Genomic DNA, 20,359 nt, shown 5'->3' on the forward strand with positions numbered 1-20,359 from the left:
TATTCCGTATTGTTTACTGATGAATTTCAAAATTTACAAAAAGTTTCAATACCCAATTCGTAAATTTACTAAAAAATTTCAGAAGCCAGAGGAAACACAGTACTGGTTCTGATATACCGGTACATGTTTTTGAAAGTCATGAAATCGACTTTTGTTTTCAGAGCACATGGTTCTACCGCTACATCCATCAATAGGAAGCCTTTATCATACCAGGGCTGTGGAGCATACAAATCTGAAAAATTATGAAAAAACCCAGACCTATCGAAACATGTTGTGTTGGAAAAAGACAAATTGACACTACGGTAGACATCAATAACACACGCAATCTGGTCCAGTCTCAATGGTCTGGTTCAGAGCGGCTAAATGAATGTGTATATTACGCATGTACACATGAACGGGCTGCCATGCTCGCATAATCCTGTCTTGAATATCATTTTTATTGATTCATGAAAAAGCCACTCAAAGCGTATCATCATTACAAACAGAGAATAAAAGATGACAAAGAAACGATTATCTTTTACCACACATTAGCCTGTCAAGCGGAGAAAACAAATTAATTTCTTTGGCTGCATGCTGTTAATTAAAGAGCTCCAATATGCTACTCTTGCGACCGCCTACATATCACCGGATGGCTTACCATATTTCCTGGCTTAGATTAATTTCGCCCACAATCTTTTCCTCCAGTCTCCCACACACAAGAGTTCCAGTTCCACCGTGATGTCAATTACAACTACCTTAAAATTTGAAATCAAACTAGGGGTCCCATGGCAAGATCAAGGCAGTCAGAGAACACCTTTCACTGTCGCCGTTGACCTCTCAGCAGCTGTCTCCGAGGGTATTAACATAATGAAACTCGTGCATCTTGGGATTACCGAGTCCTTTCTTTGGCTTCATTGATTTAAAGTAACTCTCACGGCCAAATTTTTATTGCCTTTTTAAGCGGGAGAGCAAATGTGACATGAATACTTAAGTACACTTTTCATGGGGGCATTAACCAAAGCCAGGGGTCTTGTCTAAACAAAAATTTCAATGCCTTTGATTTCCTTTATTGTCTCAAATTTGCAGTGGACAATAACGCATTGAGGCCAAAGATGTCAAAGTTCATGTTATTCTCTGTGGTCAAGCTAACATGTGTTTTTCTGCTAGATTTTTGGAGGGCAACTGGGGAGGCAGAGGAGGAGGGGGATGAAATATGACAGGGATTCAATCATGTTCTTCACACTGTTTGTCAACAGCTCGTTATGATGACTGGCACAGGAAAGCACGGAATAAAGGAGACACTCCTCATTGAAGGGACTGAAACCAAGCGTGATGACAGTATAGTGACCAGGGTCTGCCGGTTTCATTGTGAATGTATACAGCCGTGGACAAAGGAAGCCATGAGCACATGTCAGTTTGCAAGCACACACACACACACAGAGGAATAACCGATGAACTGCAAACAAAGGCACAGCAGACAAAAACACGGTGAAAGGGCTTGCGATTATCTTTTCAATGTCTGTAGACTGAGGGCACAGCTCACCATGCAAACAGTGGGTGTTCCTTTCCCAACTTTTTTTTGCATCAAAACTCTCACTTCGCAACAGAACATTTCTCACAAGACTTTCCAACGGGAAGATAAAACTTTTCACTGATAAATTGACTATGACTTGACAAGGTTGGGCTTTCTCACAAGATCGCCATGCGAAAGTGAAATCCTACTTTTCAGGTTTTAAACCCCTTTCTATAGGGATGACTCTCATATATTACCTGGAATTCTGCTTTCAAAGGGTTAAGTACACATATGATCACATCATCACCCAAAAAAGATATCATAATGCATATGGAGTAAATTGAATAGGGCACCTTGACAGTGCAAGCTGAGAACACAGTAAAATCAGCGCAGACTATCGAGGTGATGTCACCAAAAAAAAAATTTTCTTTAAAAAGACACATTTTTGCCATAAACCTTTTATAACATTCCATTGTTTTGGTATAGCAAAACGAGAAGATTTTCTCATTATTCTCCTTACAGTACTGGCCTTGACAAGAAAGTGTATTGTGTACAACATACTCCAATACCAATAATTGATAAATAGGCCTAAACCAAAGTGTGGACTTCAGGTAAAATGTTCCTCAAGATATTCAGACACTCTTAAACTTTTACAATATTCTTTTGGCCTACCACTTGTAAAGGGGCAATTTTGAAAATTATTGAGTAAATAATTAGTTTTCAATGGCATAGTTCTGTGGAAATCAGATGTTTTGTTCCCCATCCCCCCAAAAAAACTTAACACAGGGATGGTAGCCAATTTGAATTTTAAATATCAGTAAATATTGGGTAACTTGTTTCTCTAGGACCAAAATTTGCATGGTGACCCCCGATTTGTGTTCCGGACTTTGAAAGAGAATGGCTGGAAGTTTGCTTAAGGTAAGCTTGAGCAAAAGTTTAATTCTCTCATTTTTGGGCGCAAACAACCGTAAATTCAGTTGTCAACAATACACTGGAAGACATTTGCACTGTGTTGACATGTTGAACACTGGAAATTTCGAAATGATTTAAGGAGTAGAACAAGAAGCCATTTTCTAATTCCTGTTAGCGCAAAAATTATGTAAAAATACACTCAAGGTTACGGCGCTGGAACTTCTGCCTTCCTTGTAGGGCTACATGAGTTGTGTTTATCACGGTGAAGCTCATATCCTGTCTGTTGCACCAAGGGCAGAAATTACGCCAAAATGATATGGCAGCAAAAGAAAATTTTATTATACTTTACATAACAATGGCTATCCTTGTGTAGCAGTTGGAAACAAGACTTCAATGATTCGTCAATGGTGCAACATCATTTTTGGTTGGTATGACATTGCAATTATTAGCATATAAAACTTATTAGACCTTGGTCCCTCTCGTTTGACACATGCAAAACAAGAATTCAGTACGTTGGGAAAACAATGGAATGATTGTAAATGTGCCATGCCTGAACGGTATGACAGCCTGGGACCAGGGTCAAAGTTTAAAGTACACTGGAAAGACAAATCAAATCACTTTTTCTGCATTTTAAAACTTTTGATGAACAAACAAAATCTCTTCTGCAGCAAAATTTACTAGAAAACAACAACATTCTGAAAGTTTACTCAAGATGGAAAAGTTTTTGTGAAAAATCCTTGACTCTAAAACTGGCAAGTCCTGATTCCACACCAGACATGCAATGATGGCATGCATTCCTATGTTGCTACTGATATCTTTACAGGCAACAGCCAAAATTATCGTACAGTTTGCAATCTGATAACATAACCAAGATAAACCTAAGTTTTCAGAATATGGAATCTACAATGCAGTATGCTTAAGTTGTTCTCAATGTGGACCTGACATCCATTTCAACTTAAATGAACTACAGTTTCTAAATGACGTCATGTATCTGTGTTTGTCACTGTGTTCTGTACGAAAGTGAAATAACTACTTTCTGAAAATTAAAAATGGATCTAACCATATGAGGTCTCCACTTTCTCCCCTAATAAACCCTACTACCACCAATGGTTTGGTCCAATCCTATAGATTCCTATGGTGAGGCTGGACCTCTGTACAGGAAAATGGGGTGGGAGTGGGGGGATGGGGGGGAGCAAAATATCACATCACAGAATCTTTGCGTGAGTCAGCACCACAGCTGTCTTCACACTTTGGAAAATCTTATCTTGGGTTATTTTTTTTTGTTTATTCATTTATTTTATTTTTTGTTTCTGCAAAGTATTACGTAGGTAAATGTTTTTCCAACAAATGATTACAGGACCCAGCAGGGGATCAGCGATACTGTACTGTTTAGGGTCCTTCCGACGTTGCAGGACTTTTACACCATATACATTCTTTGTTTTTTCTCTGTTTGCTTCCAAAGCACTGACATGCAGTATTTAAATATCTGAAACATCTCACTTGCCAAACATTGATAGAGATCAACAAAAACCATTACAGTTGAGAAAAAGAAAATTATCCCAAAAAGTATACACCACAAATCTGCCCACCATGAAGAATAAATTATAAACTTTCACCATTTCTTGCTCAAAGGTTCTCTGCCTGACACCACCTCGAACGGAAATGTTTAACAATTTCCAAGACATAAGCAGGAAATATAGATGTATCAAATTCTGTATATTGTTCATATACACATGAGTGAAAATCACATCCCGCAAATTTTGGAACAAGCAAAACTTTTTCAATCTTGAACTTTTCCTGAGTTAATAAGTTTTCTTCTTTTTGTTGTTTCCTATAGGTTGACCAGTACATTTTTTCTTTGCTGTTAACTTCTGCGACAAAAATGTCCTTGGAAATGTATATCTGCTGGTATGAAGGAGATCACATGAACAATGTATCGGGTTGCACAGAGTACCAACAATGTGTCAGCACCCTGCGCAAGGAGCAGAGAGAGGGGCGTTGGAGATTCCATGCTCTGGCGTCATGCCAGCCTTCACACATAATATACACAGGATTCAGGTCACAATTTGACACATATATTCCTGGAATTCCCAACTGGGCTGTTAACATGTACTTTCCTAGGGGTTGATCCCTCATCTTAGCGGACCGGGAAGAAACTGCCACGGCATGGAACCAGATGTCCTGGTTTCAAGCCCCTTGCTGAGCGGGAATATTGCTGAAGGAAATTGTGTGAAAAGTTAAAAGTTCTCTCTCTCTCTCTCTCTCTCTCTCTCTCTCATTCTCTCTTGCTCTCTCTCTCTCTCTTGCTCTCTCTCCCCCCCCTCTCTCTCTCTCTCTCTCTCATAATGACGTAATATTTTTCCTTGTATCAACCTTCAACCAGCATTTTATTAATTTTCTTTGTAACTAATACTATTGTTGCTCTCATGTATTCAGAATGCATGACGCATAATTTACGTGAATCACACTGAATGTGGGATTGCATGCATGTGATAACTTGATTTCCATCATTTCAGACAACTGGAAAACAATAATGTGACAAATGCGGACATAATCCACATATTTCCAATACATGCATACTCTGTTCTGGAATCTGTGGGGGATTGTTTCTCAATCTTTTATGGCCTTCTGGGCATGCTGTCCTAATTTTCAAACATACATGAGAAAAAAAAAAGACAACACCAAGTATTGTTGTTGAAGGAATTCCATTGGTCTGGAAGCTATTCAGTGATATGACAGTGTTTGTTGTTTTGTCGGGATCGTGGCTTTTTGACACAAAACAACATCAAGGTACTGTGGCATCTGAGCACGACACGTTTCACCCTGACACACCCCCACATCTATGAGAGCTAGTGTAGCTGACTTCCACAAAGAACGTAAACACACACACACACATCACAGCACCATACACTCACTCATCAACTTTGTACCTACCACTGGCCGGCAGGCGGGCTTCATCAGTCCTGCCTTGCGTTCTCTCCACTTGTAAAGTACCAGAAAAGTTCTCTGAAGTTTGCGGTAGAGGGATCTGTAAGGTGATACACTCGCCCCTTGGTGTACCATAATAGAAGCCGCTACAACTAAACTTTCCCATCCACAGGCCAAAACACGTAAAGCCTATGTGCTAGTGGATCTCGAATGGCTGGGGTTTATCACTGTCCGAAGTTCAAAAACCGGCACAAACTTGAGCCTACAGGCCGACAATCGTAGAAAAGCAGCACCTTCAATCACGGCAATCGCTCAGAACAATGAGGAAACACATTATGACTCTAGGCCGTCACAACGGACATGATCACTGCTTCCTTGCTTGATGTGTGAGATGATGCATACAGTTGTCCATGCTGGTGGTACAATGAACAGAACAGCCCCCTACAAAACTGCATGCAAATGAGCTTCCTCTTCAATGGATGACATCATCAAAACATTGCAGCGTCACACGACCTGTGACCCCATCTGCTAACCATAGATGGCAACAAGCCCCCTCAGGCCAAAACAAAAGAAGGATGCGTGGACAGTGAAGGCTACAAAATGGAACATTTTGTGTAGAGAAAAATGAAAGTATCTGATAAGACTATTGATACATTCATTCAGACAACAGATGGAAATATTTGAAACTTCATACTTAATATACTAAAGTATGTATAGTGATGTGAGAAAAGATTATATTTAAACAGCTGAGAAAACAGGGGATTTTTTATCAGTTTTACAAACCGTGTGTGACTCAACAGCATCCGCACCTTGGTACCACCATTATTAAATGGGAATAGCCCATGACAAACTAAAGAAAACTGAGACGTATAGAAAAATGTTCGTGGCAACAACCATGACTCTGAGTACAGGCACATTTACTGAAAAGATTTGATTGTAACTGAGTAAACCTCAGCTTTTTGCACTATAACAAATACAATTTGTTGTAGATTTGTCTACGATTGTTCATCGAAAACAAAGTTAGGACTGGCTGTAACTGTTTCACCACTACGTCTCAATTCTGCTATTATGTATGCAAAAGGTGGATTCCTACACTATAAGGACTGAGAGGGTAGTAAAAGTTAACTAGTGTGTCATCTACTTCTCTGAAATCTTTTGGTCAGCATACTGTCGGACTTTCTTTAAATTTCCTTGAGCCACTCTTAATATACCGGTATACACCAATGTGTAACATATTTTGTACAATTTTCACAATTATATTCTTGAGTCCAAAATGAATCAAACAAGCACTACCTGAAACAACCGATTGCTTATTTCAAATAATTCTTCTCCCTAGAATATGTCAAAATACAGGAGTATCATAGCCTTGCTGACATAAAGCAGTGTGTAAAATGTGCAGTGATAATGTTTGACCAATGAATTCTACTCCTCAGTAAAATTCAGTTGTCAACCGTACCAATGGATGTTAGCAATATAGAGCACACAAAGCTATGGTATACCACGAGATTTTGACCAGTTCACGACATATATGCACAAGTAATAGCGAATGCATATACATATGAAGTGAACTGGTTAAAAATGCGTGGTATAATGTCCCTGGGTATGATTTATTGCTATTATATCATAACAGTCAAACAAGGATTTTGCTCTTGCCGAAAGCTAGCGTGTGTGCAAACTGTGGTATATTGCGAATGTACCACGCTTCTCTTCAAGTCTCGACAAATCAGATTGTTGCACAGTGATCTGATTGGTCGAGTCGTGAAATAACCGTGCTATATTCCCGATATAGCACGGTTGGCACACGCCCGAGCTCTCACAAAGAGCAAAAATCCACTTTCGACATTCCATGCCAGAATTTCAATATACTATTATGATATAATAGCAATAAATCACACCCAGAGACAGTATACCACTCGGTTTTGACCAGTTCAATTCAGATGTGCAATCGCTATCACTCGTGCATACGTCATTGAACTGATCAAAATCCTGTGGTATACTGTCGGTGGGTATGCTTTACCGCTTATTAAGCACTACATATGTGCAGACTCTGTTGTCAGGTTGAACACCTGACATGGCGACACAAACTTGGTGTTGGAACAAGACGCTGAATTTCACAGACAGAACAAAAAAACTGAAAAATTACATAAAAATGAAACTTCAAGGTGGTGCTGAAAACAAACACATGCCAAAATAGAAACACAACAAAAACGAGTAAAAACAGTGCATTTGGACAAACCAAGCTGATTTTCATTATTAAAATAAATAATTGGGATAAAAACTGAATCGAAAACACTAGAATTGGAGCAATAAAAACACAGATGTTATGGGGTACAACCATTCATCATTTTTCATTTTTAATCATATAAATCAGATTGGTTTTCTCTGACAATGCACTTGTCAGCTTGTGCTGTGTGTGTGTTGCTTTTTTCACAGTTTCACTTATCAGCTATCAAGAACTTTAACATGAATTTCAATTGTGACAATATTAATGGAAAGAGCTATTTTATATATATTGATTTCCAACATTAGATTGCCTTCAGACCTACAATGGTACTTCCGTTGGAATGCAGTGTTATCACGGGTCTGACCCTTGCTTCGGAAAATAGGCCATGCAGCAACAAGGGGAGCTCCCGGCAAGAATGCCTGAAGATGCTAATTTCATTGGGTTACATAACCAACTGCCGATACAATGTCCTGGTGTCCTTGTACCGCTACAACGTGACTTTCAAACATGTGGCAGAGCCTGACTGCAATACAATTCACACTGTGGTCATGATTTCAACAGGAAAAGTTTATCCGGTAGGATGATCGGATTTACATGTTTCAGATAGTTTTCAATCTTTCAGGACTTCAGTACTGTACTGTTGCACACATTATGCAGTCTCCTTACTTTTAAAAATTCTCAATTTTTCCAAAAAAATCAAATGTTTTATAAAAAATATACATGGACACTGTATAGGTCATATGTTGCATACATTATACCATATGACAATTTTCGTTTTTTAATTTTGGTAAATTTTGACACATAACTTCATCAATTTTAAATTCTGTGGTATAGCAATACCATAACAAAGTCTCATGCATCTATCCTCACACCATTTTTTATCTGGCAAAAACTATAATTTATGATCCAAAATTAGGCCAGTCCAAAACACCACTGGTCTGAAAGACTCACAGACGTACTGGCTGACCTCCTTAATAACGATCGCTGATTACAGTAATTTTTACAACAGCAGTAAAATCTAGACAATATAACTGACGTCATGGACTGAAATCTTTCAGAACAAGATGTTCGGATGATTTGCTCACCTCTTGAGCACCTTGGAAGCCAATTTGATGCACAACAAACTCTTCACTTTGACTTCAGAAAAATTTTATATATTTCAATAACATGTACAGGTATCGGACTGACCCAAGAAACCTTGAAGAAAATTCCCTAAATTGATGTAAAGAATTACGAAATCTAAAGTGAGTGAGCAGATGTTAAACCCTTAAAACAATGCATAACATAAATTGTCCGATTCTTAACAGAGAAATATAAACAAGGAATATGTACCACTACATTTTTACATCCATTTTTGAAGTTGATAATACTGTGTATTTCAAATGAGAAAATTTACCCTGGTCACAGATGTATACATCATTAACATTTCTCTTGAAATGACTTGTGAAAGATAGAATGCTTGTAAAGTAGAAAGTAATTAGTGCGTCCCGGACTTGTCTGGCAAAGTCCTGTTTTCCATTGTCACCCTGGCATTGTCTTCCTCAAGTGTCAACTTTCTTCCTTTTCATGGGAAGAACAAGGAAAAGTGAATAACAAAAGAAGCCGATTCCGTGATTTCGCGTGTACCTGCGATTTCATGTCTTCATGACTTAACAGGGAATAATGCAGAAAAAACAACATTGCAGAATAATTAGGGCCTGTATTCAACCTTCAAAAACCTGCTGGCACACACACAAAACTTGTTTCCCTAGAGGCCTTGGAGGTAATCACGGTTCATCTTGAATTTGGCTGGCTAGGTGACATAAATGCAATAAACTGCATGGAAATGTAGAAATGCCACGTCTCAACTTTTCCTTCAAGTACTAAACTTATCAATGTAATAATTACATGCATGGTTCAAAAAACCTCACGGCTTTTCACATTGTGGTGTGAAAACAGTATCATATAGCTGGCTCTTATACTTGTAGGGCTTCCTACAGTGTGTACAATTTTCAATCATGGTGAAAAATGTCATTTGCAGATATTTTCGTCAAATTTGGCGATTTTTCTCTTTTTTCAGAAGAATAATTTGTACAATTAATAAGTACACAACAGAATAGCGTACAAAAATGGGAACACAACTTTTTCTGAAAATTCTGAATTGTGTTCTGGACTCTCAGAAGCCCCAGGTAAGCCGATTTTATTGCACACGCATTAAAGAGAAATCATTCACAGATATAACAATTTTCTTTTATCCTTTTGTTTAAAGGACATTTTTTCATGATATGAGTCTGCCAAATATGGACTGCAATTTTTATTTCTTGATATTTCCCTCTTTAACAAATGGTGTGGTCCACAGTGTTTACTGTTGCATGGCCAGACCAATACACCATGGAAAAGGCTGGCTGGTTAAAAAAACAAAGTTTATGCAACACACAGAATATAAGGAAAAGCCTGCAAATTGTGTCCAGTTTCCTTCTAAAAAAATAAAATAAAAACTGTAGTATTAGAATTTCTTTTTCATGTATCATGTTACTTCCTGACGGACAAGGACCATGTACTGATTAAAGATTCTGCAGGTACAAGATACTGATAGAAAAAGGGATATTGTATTTTATTCAAAAGAGGAGACCAGAATGCCAAACAACTCTGCAACAACACAGATAGAGATTGCCTGTATAACCAAGCTTGTATAATGAGCAACACAGATAAGAATTGCCTGTATAACTATAAGCTTGTATAATATTTTCACTTTTTTTTCAGACTGAGTGGATTTTTTAACACAGTCAACAAGTGTATCCTGATTAAAAGCAGACAGCAAAATAAATTAAATTACGCTGAATGCCAATTTAATTTTTTCCTCAGGTTTATAATTAGCACCGATTACAGCTTGGCAACTGAAGATTAAATTCAACGGTGTGCCGTATGTTACATAACACACCGTACTACACTGGCCACTATTCTAACAAAACCATTCTAATACCATTTGTGGCCTTTTAAAAGCATTTGGTAATTTCATTCCATGGCACCCTGCAGACGATACTCTGAAGTCGCGTAGAAGCAATTATGAACACGATGACAGTCAATATGGAGCAGCCCAGACGTAAACAGTCAAAGCACTCCATCTCCCAGTAGCCACCACTTGTTCCTTGTATTCAGTAAACAACCTTATGTACAGTCACTTGGTTGCGGTCAAATTCGCAACAACTTTTAAACACTTGTCCAACGGCTAACATTCCCAACACAGCTTTTTTTGTCTTGTTTGATTGTGCATGAGCTGTATGGCCAATGCTGTCATGTTTTACACACAAAATGCAAAAACATATTACAAAAGCTGCTATGTTATGAACTCTCACTTTGAAATATGGAATTATTAAAGATCCGTGTGAAAGTTCCTTCTTCCTTATTTATTGAAACAAGGAACAAAGAACATGTGACAAGGATGTGAACAATATTGAGTACAATTTCCTGATAACATGCCAATGAACATGATAACGTTTACAAATGATTATTAAGGAAAGGGAAATTGATATATTTCTATGTGTTATTCAACTTATTGTGTTATTGATTTTTTTGATGAATCAGTACTTCTCTGAGTGTTAAAGCCTACCATTTAAATGACAATAAATGTCATAATCATTATGTTAGTTGCGGGTAGTGTTACTTACACAATGAAATTATCAGTTGCTATGACCACCAAAAAATTTATTGTATGTGAAATAGAAAAACAAAGTTTTTCTGAACTGAATAGGTAACCATGGAAAAATCTCAGGTAACAGAGACAAACTCACAAAAATCACGGACATAACTTGAAACTCAGCATGTATCAACTGCCAGTCACAAATGTAGCACCAAGGTCCAACCATTAGTTCCACATCATTTCCATCACCCTCTGTGGCATCTTCGCTTGCCAAGGTCTCCGCTCCGGGCAGCTGGATGCTTCCCGAAATCAGACCTTGGCTGATAGACCCCCAAAATCGTGTTTTTTAAAGCGCCACCACACGACTGTATGTGACCAGTAAATAGCCAATCAGATAATCGGTTACTACGATGTAGTAGTATAGGTCTTTCCCACTTTTTTCTCGGTGTTACATTTACAAGTATTCGTGGTCACTGTTTACATTTCATGCTACTGAAATCTACTGCTGAAATAACTGATGTGTTCAAAACGCTAAAACAAAGGCCCAGCCGCCAGCGCGTCGTACCGCAAGATATTCCCAGCTGTCGCTCAACTAAAGGTGAAAACATCAACCCGCCAAATTCAAAAGATCGTGGCGCGAAATAGAAAAGTTCTACCCGCCGAAGTAAATCTGTTAAACCACTCCTCCAATTTTGACCTCAACATTTCATGATAAACCCATTACTCAGACGTTGTTCAGACATTGTGGTCCTGTCAACTGGCGCGGCCGGCAGCTATTCTGTTGTTCATATCTTTGGAAAATTGTAAACATTGTGAGACGATGAACAGGATTTACCAGAACAGAACATAGACACGCCGCAGGAGAATCAACTGGAAGCATGGCTCGAAAACATGGACTAAGACTTTGTGAAATATACTAGAACTGGAAATCAAAGAACCGGATTTTGTTTGGATCTTGTTCAAAAAAATTGACACATTCATCACAGCTATACACTCATCGGTGAATTTTTCATACAAGCGTCAGTTTTTTCAAAGTCATCTTCTGCACTATCGCCATATTTATTCGTCGATTTTTTTTTCTTTGGGAGATATCTAACGCTTCACACGATACAAAGCATTACAGCCATACATTTCGTAACCCACGATCACTGTAACGGAACTTTTCGCCACCTCTCTGTATGACGAGAAAATCGCCCGTAACTTTATCCGCACCATGCAGTAAGATTTCCCCATGCATGACAATCAAATCCTGTATTAAACTCGGGCAAGATTGCCTTCCCACTCTTAAATTTCCGTTTTAGCCATTAGGGTGTCACAGGACGAAGGTAAACCAGAGACTTGGTTCAAGTCGGTGAATTTTCAAAAAATAAAATGATTTGAAAAGTTCCTCGTGTAAAATTTGGTAGCGATCGAACGCGTTTTTATTTAGTCTGTGCAGCTATAGCAGTAGTGAATTAGTTTGTGCCGGGTAAAACTCCCCTGTATCGCGTTCACCCCACTCAACGCGTTCACATAATCCTACTCACACATTTCACATGAAAACAGAACACAGATCATTGCATTCCAGACGATCACACAACTCACATGTTCACAATCACGCACTTGAACCAAGTCTAGTAAACCAGTAAGCAAATCGAGAGAAAAGCTGTGCACAAACAGTGCAGTGGTCGGCGTTTGGAAGGTAGGCGTGGTTTTCTCTTTGAGTGTAAGGCGTGCTCTGATTGGTCCGCCTGATTTTCTAATTCCATCAAACTCCTTAACGCAAAATAGTGGGGGTATCCCGCACGGCGTGGTTAGTGGAAGACTCCTGTCTGGCTAACGAGCCGTGCGAGCGGACGATGCCTCTGTGGTTAACCCTTCCACCCCTATACTCCCTGTATGTAGTTCCAACCACCCTAATGTGAAACAGTGGGGATGGCTACGGTCTGGGGATGAAAGGATTAATGTGAGGCCTAGTACTCATGATTATGAAACAAACACTATCGATAATTCATGCTCATTCAGAATTCATATTTATCATATTATGAAAATGTTCAACAAAGTCTATGTGTTAGACATCGATCTCCATATCACTATTGCGTAATGTACCAGGATGGTAGATTAATTAATTCAATCTCAATCTTCATGGTGATTAATGGTTCTTAATAATTACATGCATCAATTATGGTACATTGTTGTCGTCAATTTAATATGGTAATTTATATTTTCACACTATAAAACAGATTAATATCTTTAAAAAATTCAAAAAAATATCTGGCGGCAAAATAATGCCTCAATAGATTATTAGCACTGATAGTATGAATATCTTTACAGGCCATTAGTTACAGTTGACAAACAAAAACTGCAAACAATAGCTGAACAATAGTGAACTTTAGCTGATGAAAACAAACTTGGTTAGGGCATAGAGTACCCCTTATCATTTTTTTTTATTTGGACTTTGATGAGATTCCAGATGATAAGATGTTAATCTTTAGGAAATTTCCCACAGGACAGTTGATGTAGCCAAGTGGGAACAAACAATTCTTATGCATCGGTAATAAGCCAAATTGCCAGCCTTTTATCTCTGAATCTGACATGAAATGCAAATGAGGCGCATACATGATAGTATACACCCATTAATTACACTATTTTGGATGCATGTTACAGCAGGAGTGAGCTAATTAATCCCACTAGGCTCTGAGCTTAGTTGATCCAAAAAGTACTAGCCCGCCATCAGAGTCCACTGACCCAATGGTCAACACAGCTGCAAATTCTATTCAAGTTATACTGTCAGACATATTAACCAACATCAGAAAGTGTTATATGAGTTGGAAATGTTTCCCAAGTATTACCTAGCAATGACAATGCATTTAGAGTATAGTACATGTACATGCTGGTCTTTTTTCCTCATTGATTTTCCCAAATTCACTGGTCTGCCGGGCCAGTAGCAGATGGAAAAGAAGTTTGAGCCAGGACAGAAAAATAGCGTCAATGACACTGTAGCTCCCATCCTGGACTATTTAGTGTTTGTTCTCTGGTCAGATATTTGAACATGTGTGAAAGGGATAAAGTGCATGAAGTGAAAATACTTAAATGAAATGTACTGGAGACAGTGAAATATGTTTAATGTAATTATTCAGAATATAAAATGGAAAAAATACAGAATTAGATATATCGAATACTGTGATACAACCATTAACTCAACAAGTCATTTACAATGACATAGTCCCCACTTGTAATAGGAGTATTAGTCTTGATGGGGCAGGAAAATGTGGTCATTAAGAAGTATCACTGGAGTGTATATGTTGAGATCTATGGGCACATAGGTCTATGTCGTTGTTCCCAATTTGAAACACATGAGGCATGTCCAAGTTATGGTTCTAAATCGGGAAAAAAGATCAGACCTCTAGCAGTATTGGCCAGCCAAGAAATACATATGCGCATTATAAATGAGGTACAAGATGTGACATCTTAAGGTCTATATCCTATCAAAATTGCAGGGTATAGAACTTGTGGTTACTGAAATATGCATATATATGTATAATCAAGGTCAAAGGTCATCGAGGTCACATGACATTTTGAAAAAAAAAATTATATTGCTAATTAATCCCTATATGCAAAAAATCAGATCTCTAGCTCTATTCGCTTGCCCAGAATTAGATGTGTACATAATTAATGAGGTAAAGCGTGTGTTGTCATAAGGTCTCCCATCCTACTAAATACAAAGGACATAGCGCTTGTGGTTACTTATTTATTGACATAAACATATATTTTAGGTAAAAGGTCATCAAGATCACATGACATTTGGTCAAAAAATTTCTCTCCTATAGTTATCCCTATATACCAAAAATCAGACATCCAGCTCTATTGGCTCACTCAGAATGAGATATGCACATAATTATTGAGGTACAGTATGTGGTGTCATAAGGTGTCCAATCATACCAAACATGAAGGGTGTAGCACTTGTGGTTACCGAGTTATGGAAAATATGTATATTTGAGGTCAAAGGTCACCGAGGTCACGTGACATTTTGTCAACAAAATTGTTTTGCTAAGTTATCCCTATATACCAAAATCAGACCTCTAGCTCTATTGGCTCGCTCAAAATTAGATATGTGCATAATTAATGAGGTACAATATGTGGCGTCATAAGCTGTCCCATCATACCATACATGAAGGGAGTAGCACTTGTGGTTACTGAGTTATGGACAAATATGTATATTTGAGGTCAAAGGTCACCAAGGTCACGTGACATTTTGTCAAAAAAATTGTATTGCTAAGTTATCCCTATATACCAAAAATCAGACCTCTTGCTCTATTGGCTCGCTCAAAATTAGATATGCGCATAAGTAATGAGGTACAATATGTGGCGTCATAAGGTGTCCCATCATACCATACATGAAGGCTGTAGCACTTGTGGTTACTGAGTTATGGACAAATATGTATATTTGAGGTCAAAGGTCACCGAGGTCACGTGACATTTTGTCAAAAAAAAAAATTGTTTTGCTAAGTTATCCCTATATACCAAAAATCAGACCTCTAGCTCTATTGGCTCGCTCAAAATTAGATATGTGCATAATTAATGAGGTACAATATGTGGCGTCATAAGGTGTCCCATCATACCATACATGAAGGCTGTAGCACTTGTGGTTACTGAGTTATGGACAAATATGTATATTTGAGGTCAAAGGTCACCGAGGTCACATGACATTTTGTCAAAAAAATTGTTTTGCTAACTTATCCCTATATACCAAAAATCAGACCTCTAGCTCTATTGGCTCGCTCAAAATTAGATATGTGCATAATTAATGAGGTACAATTTGTGGCGTCATAAGCTGTCCCATCATACCATATATGAAGGGTGGTAGCACTTGTGGTTACTGAGTTATGGACAAATATGTATATTTGAGATCAAAGGTCATCAAGGTCACATGACATTTTGTCAAAATATCCGAGATATCTGCGTGAACGGATGGACTCACGGATGGACGAACAGACGGACATGACCCAATCTATAAGCTCACTGGACTTCATCCGTGGGGACTAAAATTGTGTCACTGCATCCTTTTTGCAATATGAATACGATGAGAAACTAAATTTTATTTTTTGTGGCCTTATACATGGGAGTCTATGGAGATCTGCCTTATACATGGGAGTCTATGGACGTGTAAACTAAAAATATGCAAATTTCACCACGATTTGCCCAAATTTGGGAAAGGTCACTCCTATGCACTTCCATACCAAGTTTCAAATCAATCGGACTTGTGGTTTCAGAGCAGGAGATTTTTTGACCAAAAATGGGAGAAAATTACAAAAAAATTCATGAAAAATAGCAAGTCCAAGATACTGACCCAAGATGCACACAATCATTTCATGTCACCCCAAAGTACTTACATGCTAATTTTTCATGTAATCTGCTCAGTGGTTATTGAGTTTTTTCAATTTTGACTGTTTTTTACATTTTTTCACTTAATTTGCATATTTTTGGCAATGACAACTTCATTTGAACAAAATCTCATCTACAGCCCATCATCCATGTACACACCAAATATCAAGATGAAATGTACAGCGGTTTTGGATTTTTGGTGTTGACGGACAGACATACAGACATACAGACATACAGACATACAGACGTACAGACATACAGACATACAGACATACATACATACAGACATTTTCCTAGCCTATAAGAATAGCTTCCATTGCCATATATACATATGGCTATGGGAGAAAAAACTGATAGATCATGAGGTCGGCCAGAGGACCACTCATCCCTTGTACATATACTTTCACACCTGTTGGCACTAAGCTAGAACCAAATCTCCAGTCATTGGCTCATCTGGGCTCTTGTCACATGACCCACACTGACAAACATGTAACATTGTAAGTACCCTTGCCACTATATAAATGTTTGGTTCAAGGGCCTGCCGATTATTTACCAAAAATCTCCCTTCACATCCTATGTAAACACCTCAAGATGATAGGGATTGACCTTTGGCCCCACGCTCGCTCGCAGTCTCTAAAAAGATACTTTCACAATCAGATAAGATTTCCCCAGCTATCCAATGACACTGGTAGCCACTGTGATACAGTTATCAAAACAATCTAAGGGACAACAATCATAATCTATACGGAATGCCAAAAACAATGGCGCTGGGAGTCGTACCTGGGGGCAAAATTTTTATGTCAATGGCTACATTGCCATTTGTGCAATCACAACAGATCTATAGGACACAGTTCAAAGTACCACCCTTAAAGCTTGTTAATGTAATATCAATCACCGATACCATCATTCACCACCAGGTTGATCCCAAAATGGCATTTGTTAAGAGTGCTGTGAAGACCTCAATGTTGCTGGATACTCAGATAAAAAAGCACTCCTTTAATTTTTTAAATGAGTGTGAACAAAAAACGTAGAGATTTAAAAAGTATGTGTGCCTGACCATACCATGTACAATACAGTGCTTGTGACAAACTACAAACTCTTTATAATGCCCTTAGGAACACATCAGAACTTTCAGGACACGTATTAGTCCTCTAAACTTTTTTTTCACATAAACCTCACAATCAAAGTACCAAACAGAATCGAAAAAATTATGTAAAAGAGATGAAAAAGTTACAAAACATCAACTACTATTGTTGTTCATAAAATTACTTGCTTCCCGATTACATGTAATTCTCACAAAATCACAAAGTATGGTAGATGCATTAGTCGAATTAAAAGTCGAATTAAAGAAATAGGTTTAGATATGCCATGTGCCATAGAAGAAACATCCAAAAATTGGCAGTGTACAATTTAATGGATGCTGGCTGAAACTTTCTTTGATGTTTTTATCATTTCTATTACAGAAGACAAGCAAGAAGACATGCTTTCATCTCCCCCCCCCCACCCCAGAATGTTCAAACATGAAGTCTTTACACCATCACGTGCAGTCCCAGCCCATTCTGACATATATTGAATTCTAGTCTGGGTATATACAGGTCCAGTTGACATGACTTAGAAGCAGAAAAAGAGACAATACTTTGAATGCAACAGTGATGATGAAAAACACAGAGAGTTAATTTTTTCCCTCCAAAATTTTACTGCCACATTTTACCAATTTGTATGAACTTTTCTATAATTTTTTAAATAATTTTGGACAAAATGGACATAACATTTCTTTGTCTCCATTTTTTTATCAAAACTTTGATGAAAATCTGAGATACATTGACTGGGGTAATTTTATATATGGACAACAAAGTTTGACGTTGTCGCTCAAAGGGTTAAAAGTTTAAGCAAATGGAGTCTTAGGGTAACTACAGTTATTGGTACAGACAGTACCATTTTTCAGTGAAATTTCACGTGTCCATGCAGTCTGATTTTTATCATGTTATTATATTGCCGACTTCTCTAAGGCATTTCACGTAAATTTAGAAAGAAAGTCCCACAAAAAAAGGTTCTGAGCGGAATTCCCACAGTATGATGTGGTTTTACAGCATATTGCTGATGACATACAGTTCAAATACCTGTGACTTTTCGACATACAGTTCAAATACCTGTGACTTTTCTACAACTTTTTGTTTATAGGCACACCAAGACAGCAAACACTTATATTGTAAACCGTGATACTCAAATTGATCAGACACCTTTCCAACGTATACTACATAGTATATAGATCAGAGATGAAATTTCTCATCTTTTTATCATGCAAAAGAGAAACCAAAACACACAACATGAACAAAACATAGGTAAGCACTGGGAAATATATGCTGCGACGGACATACTAGGGGTCTTGTCAACTGTTCAGTCAAATTATCTTGTGTATACTTTTATATGTACCATGTGAACGCCGGCCAATCGAACGTCTGTTATTATTACCTAAGCTCTATCGCTGTTCTACTGCTATCTTTGTCAGTCTTGTAATAAAAATGACAAATACACCAGATTTAAGATGAATTTAACTACCTAAATCACGTGATTTATGTCGACGGTATTATGAAATGATAGCTGTATACTAACGGAGTCTTGAAAGCAACTACTGGAATACAAACGTTCACGGCGCATTATTCTTCAATAATAATAGAGTGTTCAGTCTGACGAGAGAGAATGCTATTTTTTACGATGTGCCCCGCGGCCCGTCGGGCAGGAGAGCATCATATCAGGGTTCGAAAATAAACGACAGTTTACTGTGAAAGGCTTGCTACGGCCCGGGTGGGTAATCAAAATATTGCTTTTGTGGTAGTGCCTGAACTAAGCGAAAACGGACGAGTCGCCGTGGACACGTAGAAACCGTGGCATTCACCCCAACGACCCGAGCGGCCCGTGTTATCATGACAGTGGCCGCTTGGCACCGTTGCTGTGCACAGGTCAACCTATCTCACCCATCTGTCAAACACGCCGATACAGCGCGCGACATACCGAACGAACAGTATGTTCCTCCACTTACCGGACTGCCTTCGCTGCCGACACTCATCCCGCTAAAAATGGTGACTGAACATCAACTCAAGGTGTTTGAATCTCAAGGTTTCCACAATCCATTGCTGATATTCTTTCCAATTTTCAACAGGATAAAAATTCTCACACACGCACGCTCCGCTCTGTTGAATATTTACACACCTTACGCATTCGGAAGAACGGTGCAGCGCCGCTTTACTCTGGTGATCGCAAAGGGGGCGTTGTTCAACCTGGTTGCCTACCTTGCAGCAATTTCTTCCTCCGAAGAACGAATTAATCCTAATTAAAACACGACAGAATGCGACATCGCTTCAGGTTATATTCAGTTATAATGAGTGAAACGCAAATTATCGTATGTCGTTCTGTGAAAGACATACAGAAAGGCAAGTGTTTAAAGTCATGAAAACCGGTTCACAGTGATCGCGGAGCGATACTTTCAAAAGTTTTCTCATGAAACGCGGCTCAGCACAGGCTCAGGTTCGTGGGTACCTCCGAAATTGTTCCAAATTGTTACGTATCTGTGACGCTACGTTGCACAGAAGATAGCATACACGCACTGTTACTTAACCTATACTGGTAAATACATTGGAGCAAAGGTGGTCCAGACAACTCTGAAGTCATTGCATTATTGAATTGCCGTCTTTCAGGTGTACAAGCCCGATTTCGAAGTTCCTGAGGTTTGGCATGCTATGCAAGGACCCAGCCGACTTTTAATACAGGGGAATTTAAACCATAGACATTCAAAATAAATTAGCCGACGGGAACGTTACCG

General features: G+C 38.4%; 1 protein-coding gene across 3 annotated transcripts in view; it reads right to left on the reverse strand.

Annotated features, from left to right (window-relative positions):
• LOC139114107 (ral guanine nucleotide dissociation stimulator-like 1) overlaps nt 1-19,819 on the reverse strand; it is a 41,486-nt gene extending 21,667 nt beyond the window's left edge. Inside the window, exon 1 of one of the 3 annotated variants that reach the window (XM_070675633.1) lies at nt 19,580-19,819. In XM_070675633.1, the coding sequence (XP_070531734.1) occupies nt 19,580-19,606 (27 nt within the window). In that variant the 5' untranslated portion in view covers nt 19,607-19,819. Of the gene's footprint in view, nt 1-637; nt 856-5,338; nt 5,774-19,579 lie in introns of those variants that run through there. The other 2 variants (XM_070675630.1, XM_070675634.1) reach the window with 2 other exon arrangements.
• Between the last annotated feature and the right edge of the window lie 540 nt (nt 19,820-20,359).

This window comes from Ptychodera flava, chromosome 16 (assembly GCF_041260155.1).
Source record: "Ptychodera flava strain L36383 chromosome 16, AS_Pfla_20210202, whole genome shotgun sequence".
Classification (NCBI taxonomy): domain Eukaryota; kingdom Metazoa; phylum Hemichordata; class Enteropneusta; family Ptychoderidae; genus Ptychodera; species Ptychodera flava.